This window comes from Helianthus annuus, chromosome 5 (genome assembly GCF_002127325.2).
Source record: "Helianthus annuus cultivar XRQ/B chromosome 5, HanXRQr2.0-SUNRISE, whole genome shotgun sequence".
Classification (NCBI taxonomy): Eukaryota; Viridiplantae; Streptophyta; class Magnoliopsida; order Asterales; family Asteraceae; genus Helianthus; species Helianthus annuus.
The window spans coordinates 70,876,801-70,893,321 of record NC_035437.2 but is presented as its reverse complement, the minus strand read 5'-3'; the positions used below and the strand labels follow the sequence as shown (position 1 = coordinate 70,893,321).

General features: G+C 36.5%; 1 protein-coding gene across 1 annotated transcript; it reads left to right on the top strand.

Moving 5' to 3' along the window:
- The first annotated feature begins 11,451 nt into the window (after nt 1-11,451).
- Nucleotides 11,452-14,687, top strand: LOC110942967 (protein FAR1-RELATED SEQUENCE 5-like). The gene is made up of 5 exons (XM_022184728.1): nt 11,452-11,620; nt 11,909-12,704; nt 12,800-13,058; nt 13,342-13,899; nt 14,058-14,687. Exons 1-5 carry the CDS (start codon nt 11,599-11,601, stop codon nt 14,685-14,687), a joined length of 2,265 nt encoding a protein of 754 aa, XP_022040420.1. The 5' UTR covers nt 11,452-11,598.
- The last annotated feature ends 1,834 nt before the right edge of the window (nt 14,688-16,521 follow it).

Sequence of the window (16,521 nt, the reverse complement as noted above, 5' to 3'; positions counted from 1 at the left end):
CTTTGTCAGAGTATAATTTGTCAGAATCATTTAAAGTGTATGCAACTTCAAATGTTTCATCATTCAAATTCTTCTTTGATAACAAAAACTCTTTACTATAGGACCATTTAACTGACAACTTTGGACTGTTGACTGACGAACTTGACCCTCCAGACTCAGATTTTGACTCAGACTCCTCATCAGTATCCAACACCTGATCGACCACCTTTTGATTAACTCAGACTCATGATCAGTGTCAGACGATGTGTAAGTAACGTCAATGTTTTCTGGTAATTCATCAGTTGTGTCGGTTTTTAGCTTTATATTGACTGCTTTTTCAAGTTGCTCCTCGTTTGGTTTTCTAGGAGAATACCCTTCCCATATTGGAGGCGGACACTTGTTATAACTAACAGTCAGTTTCTTCCCACTATCCTTCTTCTTTGGCTTGTCATCTTGGAACGCTCCGAAACCTGCAACAGTTGGATAAATTCGATCAATGAGAAATCAGAACTAGAATAGCTTTGTAATAAACGTCTAATTCTCTCATTCTCAATTTTCTCTGTTTCCAACTCTTGCTTCCATTTAGCACTTTCTTCGATGTAGAAGTTGATAGCTTTCTGCTTAGACATCATCATAGCATTCATCATCGTCGAAGCATCCTCTCTCTCAGAGTTTGTCTTTTGAAGACCAGTTACCGTTCTGTTCAAAACATCATAAGATTCTTTTACATAATTGAGATTGAACAGTAACTGCTCCTTCATCTTTTCATACTCTGCCAACTTCTCATCTTTGACTGCACATTCTTTGCAAGCTTCCAGACACTTCAAGCAAGGCTTGACGACCTCCACTATCTTTTCAACTTCGATTATCTTTTCAATTTCAACCACTTTCTCAGCTTCACCAACCTGCTCAGTCTCAGCAATCTTCTCAGCAACACTTTCAACTTCTTTATTTTGAACAATCTTATCTTTTGCAGCAACAATATCAGTCTTCATTTTCTTTTGTTCTTTTGCAGCTTGTTTCTCTTTCAGTTTCTCCAAGCGATCTGCAAAATAAAAATGAAAACTTTTAGGAGATAGATGAGATTTAGCAATATTAATATGTTTCTCTTCCTCATCGTCACTACTGTCATCAGTTGGTGACTGATCAAACTGTACAGATTTTTCAGAATTATCATCCGATGAACCAGAATCAGGCGGTGTTTTATCAAAAACAATTTCTTTTTCAGAGTTGTCATCACATTGTACACTCTATTTGAACTGTTTGAGATTTCATCAGCACTTTCTGAGCTTTCATCAGATGCAACAGACTCTTTCTCCACATTCTTCACAGTCTCACCAATAGACTTCATCCATGTGGCAAACATATCTGGTTCTTTAACAATCTTAGCAATGAACGCTTTGAATTCTCCCTTTTCATCAACAAACATATCCCAGCTAAAGCCTTCAGGTAGTCTTTCATCATCTTGATTGACTAAACAAACTTTGCTTTCAGGTGATATGTAATCATTCCAGTTAAAATCCACCAAACATGCTCTCTTTGAATCCTCGATTCTTGTACCATGAGCCACCTGCGGTTCTTGTTGTTGTTGTTGACCAACCTGTTGATAAATGGCTTTCCGGTAGTAGTCGTCTTTTCCGAACGGATTCTAAGCATTTCTAGCCTCTCGGTTCTTGCATTCCCGTTTGAAATGGCCTTTCTCCCTGCATTTAAAACAAGTAACTTTAGATTTATCAAAACCTAAAGTAGAAACATGTGCATCAAGAAAGTCATTTCTCCATGTAAGCATCTTGAACTTTTCAGCACGCCTAAGAACGCTAGCTAGACACCATTTGATGTCCATTAACTCCATTTCTTCGGCGTCTATCTGATTGTAATCCTCCTTTGTGAGCATAGGATTCCCGATCCGACCAGCAACCAATCCTTCATAAGACAGAAGCACAGAACCAAGTAATGCCATATGATCTTTCGCGACTTCTTCCGAAAAACTTTGACCATCAGGAAGATTTAGAGCGTTGTTACACTGAATCACATAACCATTTCCTGTCTTTGTGCTTTGATAGTGAAAACTTGTAGTTGACTCTTTCGGATTAACACTTGGAAATGAAGAGAATCCACTTCTTTTGGTTGAACTCTGATCAGCTTTTTCCGTTGAATCCCCAGCACTAAACGCAGTCTGGATTTTCGGACTTCTCTCAGCTTCCGGAACACTGCCTTTGTAGTACATTTTTACATCCTGTTGACCACTTGGACTGTTCATCCTCGCGATCTTTGCTGTTCCAGATCCTGACTCTCAATCTTCTCAATGAATTGAGAAATAGTCAACCCATCATAAACACCCGTATTCTTCAAGATCATCAAATATGTTCCCTACTCTTTTTGTGGTAACGCATCGGCTAACTTGTCGACCCACTCTTCCCGATCCTTATCTATACTAAGCATAGACATTGTTCGCACTAAGTGGCAGTATCCTTCAATGAGCTTCTTTGTGTCTTCTCCCGGTAAACTACTGAACAGATCAAACTCTTTCTTGAGCAATGCCTTCTTACTCTTAATCATGTTCTCACTACCCCCAAACTTAACACGTAGAGCATCCCATATTGACTTTGAAGTTTTGTCATGTTGTAGTAATACAAAGATGTCTTCTTTGATGTCTTGTTGAAGCAAACTTATCATCATCTTTTCGGCTCGATACATTTCCCGTTCTTTATCATTACATTCTGAGATTTGTTTGATAACTTGCATATCAGTACGTGGTAAAACATATTTTTTCAGAATACATTCCCATGATCTAAGATGGTTTGCCTGAACCCAGTTTTCGAATCTGTCTTTCCACCCGTAATACTCCTCAATGCTCATTAGCTTAGGGGGTTTTTGAGTAGTTCCCGTTTCGTTTTCTAGATTCATATTCTGAGCAATTGAAGCCAGAATCATTGAAGATGTAGCGAACGCGTTGTAGAAATCGTTATCCATTTTTCAATAGCACGTATTTCAAAACAGTTACTTTCGAGCGAAATAGCACAAAACACTTTTGGAGCGAAATAGCAAACAACCCTTTAGAGCGAAATCAGAAATGTTATTCTGGAGCGGAATCAACACAATGGTTTGGAGTGGAATCACCAGTTTGGCACTTCTTGGAGCGGAATCAACAGCAAGTTTTGGAGCGAAATCTCAAGTTTGGCAGCCTGGAGCGAAATCACTCACAACTTTGGAGCGGAATCACCAAATTGACACTTCTGGAGCGGAATCAGATAGAACTTTGGAGCGAAATCGAACTTAGTCCGTTCGAGCGGAATTAGTTTGGGAGTCCATTTCAGTCATTTTTAGTCCGATTTTAGGTGTGTAACTTTCAAGGGTTTGTTTATGTCCAATTTTATACAATCTATGAAAATTTGAACAAGTTTTGACCGTTAAATCTCGTTCTAATGAATAAAGAAGGTGTAGAAGCAAGAAAATGCAATCACAAACAACTGTAGTCTGCAGAACTCCTCCTCCTGAGCTCTGATACCACTTGTAGGACCGGGTTTCGACCCGAACAAGTCGTTCAGATTAGTTTTACTTTGTTTCAGGTGCGGAAAACAAGAAACAAAGATAGAAACAGCTAATTCTTCACTATAACTAGTGATTATATTGATTTGAACACAGATACAATGAGTCTTCACACTGGCAGCACTTCGATATGGAATACAAGACTTCGTTATCTGATTTCACTCGAAGTGACCTATATATAGGCACTTGATTCCGCCCAAAACAACACCACGTCAGTTGGAGCGGAATCAGCAACATTGTGATTCCGCTCGAAAGTATTCACCTGACATTTGGAGCGGAATTAACATGTTGAGCTTGGAATGAAATCAGCTTCTTACAACCTAAACTTTAACATTTTCTCGTTCTACGTACCCTGATCTATACAATCTAATCTAAGACTCGATACAAGACGAAGTCGACAGATATATGCACCAACAGACCAATTAATCAGGGAAATCCTAGAAAACCCGTACCCACACGAAGAACCCATGCCCCAGTTCCCAGACCCAATACCAGCACCCGCACCAACCATGAGCACTGAGAATGTGAAAGAACTCCGAACCTTTGGTGAGGAGATTTTAGAAGGAAGTGAGAGGATGAGACAAATAGGGGAGCGACTCGTCTGGAAATATGACGAGCGTAACATGGACTTTTGGATGAACCCCTATCAGTGGTAGTAGTAGTAGTAATAATAATAATAATAATAATAATAATAATAATAATAATAATAATAATAATAATAATAATAATAATATATAAAATATATATGTGTGTATGTTTGAAAAAAATATCTAGACAACAGCTATGGATGCATACTAGTATGGTATTTTCAATTCCAGTTGTATTTGTAATAAATATAGATGCATAATATAAACTAGAGTAAAGGTCGCAATGTTAGACGATTTTGATCAATATGCTTGTTGTGTGATTGATTTCCTTAAATATTATCTTATGATATTAATATGTGGTAAACATTTAAAATTCAGATGGACCACGAAGTGAACCAGGAAAACCTGAATAACGATAACCAGAATAACAATAATAATGGAAACCAAGTAGACAACAGTGCCATCCAACACATAGTGGCACAAGGGATTATAGACGCAATGCCATATATTATCAAAACGGTTAAGGAAGCAGATAATAAAAGTAATAATGGCAGTAAACGACCTACTGAACCAGAACACAACGTAAACAATGGAGCAATACTTCAAGTGCCCATTCCCAAAAGAAGAAGAACCATGTCTTATGGTTGTTCTTATAAAGAATTCTGGTCCTGTAAACCAATAGAATTCTCGGGCAATGAAGGAGCCATTGCAGCCCTATGCTGGATAGAAAAGACTGAGGCAGTCTTAAAAATAAGCAAGTGCGCGGAAGAGGATAAGATAATGTTTGCCTCCAATCTGTTTAAGAGCTCAGCTTTAGAATGGTGGAACATTATCCTCCAGTCTAGGGGAAGTGATAGGGTTTACAATATGGAATAGGAGAAATTTAAAAACACGGTGGAAAGGAAATTCTGTCCTCCCAATGAAAAAAACAGATAGCAAATAAGTTCTTAAACCATAGAATGATTGGAGTAGATAGTAAGGGTTACACTACTACATTCTTTGAATATGCTAGAATAGTACCAACTCTTGCTTCACCTGAACCAGTATTAATCTCCTGTTATATCTGGGGATTAATAAGCGAGATTAGGCATGTTGTCAAGGCGGCTAGACCCCAAACCATAGAAGAAGTTGTAGAACTAGCAAACACATTGACTAGCGAATTAGTGCGTACGCAAGAAGAGGCCCAGAAGAGGAACCTAGCTCAAAGGCTTACCCAAAAATTTCGCTATGGAAATTCCAATCGTGGGAAAAACATAGGTCCTACCTATGCACCTTCCTGTAAAGCCTGCAAGAAGAAGCATTCAGGAAGATGCTCCACTTACTGCAATTTCTGCAAGATACCAGGACACAAAGACGAAGATTGTAGGAAGAAACCTAGTAATGGAGTGTGCTTCAACTGTGGAGAAAAATGGCACATCAAGCCACACTGTCCGAAACAAGCTCCAGCCATGAACAACACGACTACTAAAAATGCTAGAGCATTTGTTCTGACTGCAGAAGAAGCCAAGATGATTCAGGACGTGATTGCCAGTACGTTTTGAGTTAATGATGTTTTTGCTAAAGTATTATTTGACCCTGGTGCAAACCAAAGTTTTATTAATACTTCATTTTGCAAACTTCTAAATCAACCATTAACTAAACTCCCACAAGAGTGTCTAGTAGAAACTGCAAATGGAGAAACCATTAAGATTTCCGAAATCTTGCAGGGAACAAGAATATAATTTTTAAATCAAAAGTTTATTGCAAACCTTTACCCAATGAATCTGGAAGGATTTGATAGGAATGGATTGGTTAATAGCCAATAAAGCCAGTATTCTATGTGATCAAAAGTCAATCCATGTAAATTCACCAAATGGTGAAAAGATCACAATTAAAGGAGATAAGCCATCTAGATCCACAAAATTCATCTCTGTAATGAAAACAGCTAGTTACATAAGAAAAGGGTCATTAGTGTATTTGATTTCCATAATCATTAACACTAAAGGAAAAGAACTGAAAGATATTCCAGTAGTATCTGAGTTTCCAGATGTGTTTCCAGAAGAATTAGCAGGATTACCGCCAGATAGGGAAGTCGAATTCAGAATTCATCTGCTACCAGGAACAGCACCAATTGCCAAAGCACCCTACCATTTGGCACCCGCAGAAATGCAAGAGTTAAAGAAACAGTTGGACGAATTGTTGAAGAAGGGATTCATACAACCAAGTTCAACACCATGGGGAGCACCAATCTTATTCGTTAAAAAGAAAGACGGGTCAATGCGAATGTACATTGATTACCGTGAATTGAACAAGGTCACGATTAAAAATCGGTACCCATTACCGAGAATCGATGATCTGTTTGATCAATTGCAAGGAGCTCGATTTTTCTCTAAGATCGATCTACGATCAGGATATCATCAATTAAAAGTACAGGAAGAGGACATTCCTAAGACCGCTTTTAGAACAAGGTATGGCCATTATGAATTTACTGTCATGCCATTTGGTTTAACCAATGCCCCAGCTGCATTTATGGACATGATGAACCGAATATGTATGCCATATTTGGATAAATTCATAATTGTCTTTATAGATGATATTCTCATTTACTCTAAGAGCAAAGAGGAATATGCAAAGCATTTGAATGCACTTCTAAGTTTATTAAGAAAAGAAAAGTTTTATGCCAAATTTTCGAAATGTGAATTTTGGTTAGAGGAAGTACAGTTTCTTGGACATATAGTTAATCATGAAGGAATTCATGTAGATCCCATAAATATTGAGGCAATTACCAAATGGAAAACCCCTGAATCACCAACCGAGGTTAGAAGTTTCCTAAGATTGGCCGGTTATTATAGAAGATTTATCCGAGATTTTTTCTAGAATAGCCATTCCCTTAACTAAGCTAACCTGTAAATCTGTTAAGTTTGAATGGGGACCAAAACAAGAAGAAGCCTTTAGAATTCTTAAGCAAAGATTAACCAACGCACCCACACTAGCGTTACCAGAAGGAACTGAAGACTTTGCAGTCTATTGTGACGCTTCTAAGTTAGGTTATGGACGTGTGTGGATGCAATGCCAAAAGGTTATATCCTATGCCTCTAGACAACTTAAGAACCATTAAGAGAAAATTTAACCCATGATTTGGAATTAGGAGCCATAATTTTTGCCCTTAAGATTTGGAGACATTACCTTTATGGTAATAACTTTACGATTTTCACCGATCATAAGAGTTTAAGGTATGTTTTCAGGCAAAAGGAATTAAACATGAGACAAAGACGATGGATGGAAATTCTTAGTGATTATGATTGTAATATCCAGTATCATGCAGGAAAGGCTAATGTAGTGGCCGATGCTTTAAGTCGAAAGTATCATGAAAAGCCAAAAAGAGTACGTTCTCTTAAACTAAATCTGCAAATAGATTTAAATGACCAGATTAGAAAAGCACAAGAATCAGTAATCAAGGATGATACTGAAAAGTTGAAAGGAATGACTAAGGAATTAGAATAAGGAACAGATGGAATTTGGAAATTCCATAAGAAAAGAATGTGGATACCCAAATTAGGAAACCTACACCACCGTATATTAGAAGAAGCCCATAAGTCTAAGTATACGATGCATCCTGGAAGTGATAAGATGTATCAGGACTTAAGAAAGAATTTTTGGTGGATATAATGAAGAAGGATATAGCAGCTTATGTTTCTAAGTGTTTAACCTGTTCACAAGTTAAAGCTGAACATCAGAAACCCTCAGGTTTGTTTCAACAGTTAGAAATGCCAGTTTGGAAGTGGGAAATGATAACAATGGATTTTGTTACCAAATTACCGAAGACAAGAAAAGACAATGATACAATCTGGGTGATTGTAGACAGACTAACTAAGTCAGCTCATTTCCTACCAATGAAGGAAACATTCAGTATGGAACAGTTAGCTAAGTTATATGTAAATGAAAAAGTTTCATTACATGGAATTCCTTTATCAATTGTTTCTGATAGAGATACCCATTTTACCTCCCAATTTTTGGATAAGTTTCCTAAAAGCAATGGGAACAAGGTTGAATCTAAGCACTGCTTATCATCCTCAAATGGATGGACAAAGCGAAAGGACAATTCAGACGATGGAAGATATGCTTAGAGCTTGTGTAATTGATTTCGGAGGTAATTGGGACGATCACTTACCATTAATTGAATTTTCATATAATAACAGCTATCACACCAGTATCAATGTTGCACCATTCGAAGCACTTTATGGACGAAAGTGCCGAACTCCAGTTTGTTGGGCAGAAATTAGAGAAAAGCAACTATCTGGACCTGAAATAGTGCAAGAGACAACAGACACGATTGTTCAAGTCAAGGAAAGGCTAAAAGCAGCACATGACCGACAAAAGAGTTATGCTGATAACAGGAGAAAACCGTTGGAGTTTCAAGTAGGAGACAAGGTGTTATTGAAAGTTTCTCCTTGGAAAGGAGTAGTAAGATTCATCAAAAGGGGAAAGCTAAGCCCCAGGTATGTTGGACCTTTTGAGATTATTAAAAGAATAGAACCTGTAGCATATCAGCTACAACTGCCAGAGGAAATGGAAGGAATACATGATGTATTTCATGTATGTAATCTGAAAAAGTGCTTAGCTGATGAATCATTAGTAGTGCCTCTTAAGGATATAGAGGTAAATGAAAAGCTTAAATTTGTAGAAAGGCCTCTACAAATTGAAGAGAATAAAGTCAAGAATCTCAAACATAAGAGATTAATTTTGGTCAAAGTGAAATGGGATTCTAAGAGAGGACCAGAATACACTTGGGAGCTTGAATCAGAGATGCAAAGGAAATATCCACACTTATTCCAGTAGACCTCGAGGATGAGTTCTAAAACAAGGTGGGGAGGATATAACAACCCTCCTAAAATATTTTCGACACCCCTAATATATTTAGAATGTCCCTATACGTCCTAAAATACACCCCGTATACAAAAACCGGGCCCAAAATATCGTATATCATTAAAAATAAAATAATAATCAAGTGTTATGGATTGATCGCGGGCGCGAAGACCTTCTCTTAGTCTTACACGGGCCGCGACAGCTGGTCACCAAAGCGCAGCCCGGTGCTGCCACGTGTCGCAACACCCATCAAACCTACCCCATTACTGGGCCAAGCTAGGGCCTACTACCCCTAGCTCACAGGCCGCGAAGGCTAAGCCTTCGGCTTACACGAGGCGCAAGAAAGGGTCTGATCAGCCTTGTAATTTGAGTTGACGAGCACAGTTCACAAATCGTTCAGTCTTTCAATCTCTCTCTCTCTCTCTCTCTCAATTTCTCTATAGTAGGCACTATACTCGGGCATAATACCCCCCCCCTAAAATAACGAAGTTTTGCCACGTTGTAAGTATTATAACCCCCGGTTACGTATTAGATACTCTGCCCGATTGATCTAGGGTTCCGTAGCGGCTGTCGAGGCTCTGCCCGACCTAGTCGTTGGAATTCTGTCTCGGGGAGGGTATTACTAATGCAAATATTGGGTTATTATACTAACACGTGTACATTGTGTAACTAATAGATAATCGCCAGGAAATCACAAAGGAAAACCCTAAGAAAGCAATGTGAGTAATCCTCCTTTTTGCAAACTGTTTTTACAAAACCTCAATTGTTTCACATTATATTAAACAGTGATTGAGTATTCGTATTCTACAATTATCGTCGGTATGTTGGGGTTTTGTATACAAAATTTGTTACTACACTGTGAGTAGTAACATGACCACAAGTCGGGTTGACAGTACCCTGGGTGGTAATTAAAGTAGAAAATAAACAAATGTAATTGCACGACCACCCTCAATACTGTGAACGGTTTTACCTGTCTTGATTAAACTGGGATTCACTCACCAGTATTTCCCACTCCAGTATTTCCCACTGACAAAATGTTTTTAAACGCATTTCAGGTAACAAAATGTGAAAGCTAAATAGAAGCCAGCTGGACAGCACTGAAGGCTTGGAAAAGTGGCTACAAAAGTTACCTAAATAAAGAGATGTTTTTATTTAAATAAAATAGGGTTTATCCCTATAAAAGTGTGTGTACTAGAAACTTGGGAATTTCCCAGGTATTTAATATTATAAAAGTGTGGTATTTTACTCTGATAAAATAATTCCTAACTACGGTCCTGATGTAATTTTCGCTGCCAAATTGATAAACACCGATACCACTGAAACTGGCCGCGGCCGCCCGTTCCCTGGTTATTAGGGGACGGGGGTTGCGACATGTATAAAGTGTATCATACAATATGCCTTAACGTACAACGCGTACGTATGTCAAATTGCATGTTATGTTTTAAAAAAATAAAATCGCATGTAGAGTAAAATTTGTGAAATCGCATATACAAAGTAAAAAAATAAAATCGCATGTACATTTAAAAAGGGAAAATCACACGTACAAAATAATGTAAAATCGCATGTAACAAAAAAATGAAGAAAAAAGGAAATCGCTTGTTGTAAAGAAAATTTCACCTGTTGTAAGGCAAACTCGTACGCGTCGTACGATAAGGCATATTGTACAATAACCGGTCTCTCTCTCTTTCTCTCTGTATATATATATATATATATATATATATATATATATGTATATATATATATGTATATATATGTATATATATATATATATATATAGGGGAGGGTTATCTTGAGAACACTAAATATTGCGAGAACCGTGAGAACGAATGAAAAAACCAATCAAAACCAATTTTTTTAATACAAAACTCATTGTAATTAAGATACAACATCAAAAAAATAATTTACAACATCAAATAATTCATTTCTCATTTCAAAATCACTCTTTTTAGATTTTTTTACACATGTGTAAATATAACAGATTTACACATGTGTAAATGGCAAACTTACACATGTGTAAATTTTCTTTATTTACGAATTCACGTAAATTTAAACGTGTAAATTAAATTTCTAACATGGTATTCGAGTAATAATGATAAGTGTAGAAAAAAATTTTGAATTTGAATTGTTTTTGACCAAGTTCTTGCGGTTTTTTCATTTGTTCTCACGGTTCTCACAATATTTAGCGTTCTCATTTAAACGCTCCCCTATATATATATATATACATATATATATATAGGTAGAGGTTCAACTAAGAATTTAATCTTCCCTAAGTTTCCTAAGAAGCAATCTTGAGCTTACATGTGGCAATCTCATTAATTTAGATGAAAGGGTAATATTGGAAAATGCAAATTTCAAACAGATCTGTACTTAGTTTTAATCACACGATTTTCATTCCTTCTTTCATATTTTTCATTCATTCATTCATTGAGCTTACCAATTTCATCGAGATCGTTTTCATCTAAATCAATCGCAAATCTCAATCTTAATCCTGCTGAATCGTTGATCGTTTTCATCGATTTGCCGGTACCTGCGAGATTGAGATCAATCCTGCTGAATCGTTCATCGTTTTCATCGATTTGCTGGAACCCTAGCTCCTCTGTTCATTCATTGATTTGCTGATTTATCCTCCTCTATTTTAATGATGTCTACTACTGTCGATGGTAAAATACCTTCTAGTTTTAATTTCATCTACTTTTTAGGTTTTTAGTTTTGATCTAAGTTGTGCTGGTTTTTATTTAAAAGTGTAGTTCTGAAGTTGTGCTGGTTTTTTGAAGTTGTGCTGGTTTTTTTATATTACATCATATTTTAAAGTGTAGGTTTGTAAAGTTGTGCTGATATCTTTATTTTGTGCTAGTTTGTCTGGTAAAGTTGTGCTTGTTTTTTGTGCTGGTTTATTGTAAAGTTTGTGCTGATATCTTTTATTTGTTCTGGTTTTTTGATTTGTTCAGGAGTTCGTATCTGTCCAACTACTGGTAATCAGTATTATACTCCTATTGTTCCAGATTCTTCCAAACCTGTAGTTGGTATGCATTTCCAGTCAATTGATTCTGCCTTTAATTTCTATAAGAAGTATGCTAAGTTATCTGGGTTTGAGGGTCGAAAGCATACTCAATCTTCAAAAAATGGTGTTGTGATTAGAAAGTACTTTGTTTGTGCGAAAGAGGGTTCAGCGACATCCTGTGCTGTTGACACGGTAAATGATAGTGTTGGTGCTGATAAAAAGTTAAATGACCGAAGGAGGAGACCTTCTAAACGTACCGGATGTAAGGCACACATCCGTTTGTCTTTAACTCCAAAAAATACTTATAGAATTTCTCATGTATTTGAGGAGCATAATCATTCTTTTGTTGATGAAGAGGATTATCATCTTTTAGCTTCGTCTAGAAAGTTGACATTCACTGAAGAGCAACTGCTTTCTGATTTTTCTGAGATGAATATTGGTCCAGTTAGGGCATTCAACCTTATGAGAAAGATTCGTGGTGGATTTGATAAGGTTGGAGTGACGTCTACTGATTGTAAAAATTTTAAAAGAGATATTAATTTGTTCATTGGAGAGTTTGATGTGGATATGGCTGTCCAACGTCTTATGAAGAAGAAGCTGTATTTGCCGAATTTTTCTTGTGAATTTTATTGTGATGAAAAAGGTGCTCTTGCTGGATTATTTTGGGCTGATGAAGAAATGAAACTGAATTATGAGGTCTTTGGGGATGTTATGTCTTTTGATGCTACGTTCCGTACGAACAGGTATTTTATTCACTTTTTGTAGATCATTTATTCATATTTTTATTAAACTAGCACAATTCAGCAAGCAGTTGTAATATAATCAATTCAATTTTTAGGTATGACTTGGTATTTGTTCCGTTCACTGGAATCGATAATCATCATCACAATGTCACGTTTGTTGGTTCTTTGTTAGCATCTGAAACTGCTGAATCATATAAATGGCTTCTTCAAAGTTTTTTGAAGGCTTTTGGTGTTGCACCTAAGGTGGTTGTGACTGATCAGGACGCTGCAATGAAAATTGCCATCCGAGATGTTTTCCCAGATACCAGACATCGTTTGTGTATGTGGCATATAATGATCAAAGTTTCTGAAAAGGTAACTTTCTTAAACCAGCACACTTTTAGCATATAAACCAGCACACTTTAAACAATCCATTTAAACCAGCACACTTTAGCATATAAACCAGCACACTTTTAAACCAGCACACTTTGGCATATAACTCAGCACACTTTTAAACCAGCACACTTTCTTTAAACCATCACAGTTTAAGCATCATAGTTTAAATTTATACATCAACTAGCACACTTTAACATATAAACCAGCACATTTTAGGATTTGTTTGCTGTTTTAATATACTAATTATTTTTTTTTGTTATAGGTTGGTACTGAGCTATCACAAGATGAGGTTTTTAAAGAAGATATATGTGATGTTGTATGGACTGATGCTCTTGAACCAGCACAGTTTGAGACACAATGGTGTGATTTAATGATTAAGTACAACCTTACTAGTAACAGCTGGCTGTCTGATATGTACAACCTCAGATCAGATTGGATTCCTGCATACTATCGTCATGAACATATGTCCGGTCTTATGCGTACAACATCTAGGTCTGAGAGTGAAAATCATTTTTTTGGTCAATTAACCAACACAAAATTGTCATTAGTTGAGTTTTTGAGCCATTTTGATACTGCAATGGAATCTCAGAGGTTTAAGCGCAGCAAACGTGATCATGATACCAGATACACACAACCTCGCATGAAAACCAATTATGAATTGGAACTGGAAGCTGCAAAGATTTATACTCGGGGGATATTTTTTGATGTTCAAGAAGAAATTCGACTTGCTTGCAAGAATTGTATGTGCAGGCGTGAAGAAGAAGTTGGTGATTCAATTAAGTTTTATATTCTACAGGTCAATCTTCCTGGCCTTCATGAGGTATTTATTTATACCTTTAGTAGCACAAACATGTTCTGCTTTTTACAATACATTTTAAGTAGCACAGTGATTTATATTTACAATTAGAATTTTACATATATAAACCAGCACACTTTTGTTATAAACTAGCACAATATAAGCATTTGTTATTTGTGTAGGTTCTTTTTACTCCTAAGGATATGGTAATTAAATGCAGCTGCAACCGATATGAGCAGTATGGTTTGCTATGTAGGCATGCCTTTTGTGTTCTTCGTCTTTGTGGTATAAAGGAGTTCCCTAAAAAATATGTTATGGGGCGTTGGACAAGAGATGTTGTTCCAAAAAAGACAAAAGTTTCGAGTTTTGATCAAAATGCTGCTGGTAATCAAGTTGAACGTGCTTCCAGCATTGTGCGTGAGATAATGACTGCAACTGAACATATTGTTAACCGTCTTGTTACAAATATTGACCTGTTATCGTTGTATAGAGACCAAGTGATCGAGTCGAAATTGAAGGTTGATTCTGCTGACCTTCCTGCAGAATCACTTGACAAGAATGCAAGATTAGCTAATATTCTTCATGCTGATCAGCCATGTTCATCGTCTTCTGCTACCATTCTTCCACCTAGTGGTATTAGAAACAAGGGGTGTGGTTCAAACAAACGCTTAAAGTCTTTTCGTGAGGTATCATCTTCAAGAATATCAAAGAAAACTAAAACTAGAGGTTGTTTGATATGTGGAGGTCATGGACATAATAGTCGGACTTGTAAGATGAAGACTACTGTTGCTGATTCCCAGAAGAGCAGTTAGTCGTGTGTCTTGGAAATCATGATATTTGGATTTGTTATTTTTTTCATTTCAGTTTGGATTTCTTGTATTCTTATTATGTTTACAACATTCAACCAGCACATTATTAGTTTTTGTTGATTTTGTAAATGCAATTGTCAAGAATTTGATTTTTCAACATTCAATATACTGTTTAAAACCAGCACAATTTTAAACTTTGTTCTTTAAAACCAGCACAATTTTAAACTTTGTTCTTTAAAACCAGCACAATTATAAAACCAGCACAATTTTAAACTTCTTCTATGAAACCATCACATATTGTCATAGTGAAACCAGCACAATATTAATTGTAAAACCAGCATAAAATTAACTTTCCTAATATAATTGTTAAAGCAGTATAATGTAATTGTTAAACCAGCACCATATTAATTGTTAAACCAGCACAAAATATTACAGACAACTACCAAACTAATGTTATATTGTTCAACCAACACAATCAATATTTCTGGTTCAATCTGTCATTGATTTTCGTTTCCGCATTTTTCTTGCATTCCTCTTTCTTTTCAGGCTCCATCTTCTCATACTTCTCTAAAGTTCCATCATTTCACCTTTCGCTAAGTTGATGTCGGATAAAAGTATTTTGCTTAAATACTTGTATCTCAGTTCAACCAACTCTTTGTCTTGTTCCGGTGACTCTTTCGACAGCCCACTATCCCATTCCTTCTTGCTCACATGATTCCCTGTGTATGTCTCCATGTGTCTCATTGCAAAGACACCACAATCTACAAAGTTCTTTTCCGTTTGCCACGACATTTTCATTATTTCTGGTTCCAAGGGCGACATCTTTGTGTGCATTGTTGGGTATTCAACTTCAAGGTAATCACATACAATTTCTTTCTGTAATTTGAAAATTTTCAAAATCAAAATCCATAAGCATCACAAATATAATTAAAATAAACAGCACAGAATTAATGGGCATCAATATATTACCACTCTTTTAGCACGTGCCATTTTTTGTGCTTTTGCTTTCCCTTTCATGTTGTCTATAATCTTGATGGCTTCTCCCTTGAAATTAAAACATACAATGTAGTAGTGCTTGTGTTGTAGTATTGGAATGAACAACATGTCCACTTTCCTAATAGTTCCAAACTCGGTAGTCATCAATGTCGCGGCAATGTTTTCTCTGAAATTTTGTGTGCAGGTCTTTTTGTTCAGTTTTGGTTTGAAGTTGTTTTCTCCCTGCACAGAAACCAGCACAATGTGTTATAAACCAGCACCAGCACAATGTGTTATGAACCAGCACAATAATAGCATTTCATATATTAGACTAACCAGCTATTAATAAAACATTAATATTTCAAAACCAGCACAATGTGTAATAATCCAGCACATTTTGTTAAATGTGCTTTTTCTAATCTGTTATTAAAACAAGCACATATTAGAAAACATACCAGCATGTTGCATGGGCAGAAAACTCTTGCCGGTGAACCTTTGCTTCTGTAGACCTCTTCACTGTTTAGTACCAATGACCAAGCTGTTAGGACTTGGACATGTATGTATAAGTTCGGGTGAAGCGACTCCAGAAATACCCTTGAAAGGTTTGTGTTAAATGCTGTCTCAAATATAAACACCCTGCATTGTTGTAATACACATTAGTTTAAATACTTATTTTTATCCAATTAAGATTTTGTTGGTTTTTATACTTACCAGGGGTCGTCAACTGTCGAGAACATCCATTCGGCTATCCTTACTTCAATTTTTTCAGTTTTTGTTTTTATTTGTACAACTCGCTGCATATATGGTGAACATAAAGGTTCGGCAGGGTGAGTTGTACGTTTGCTTTTCTTCTGGTCTCCGG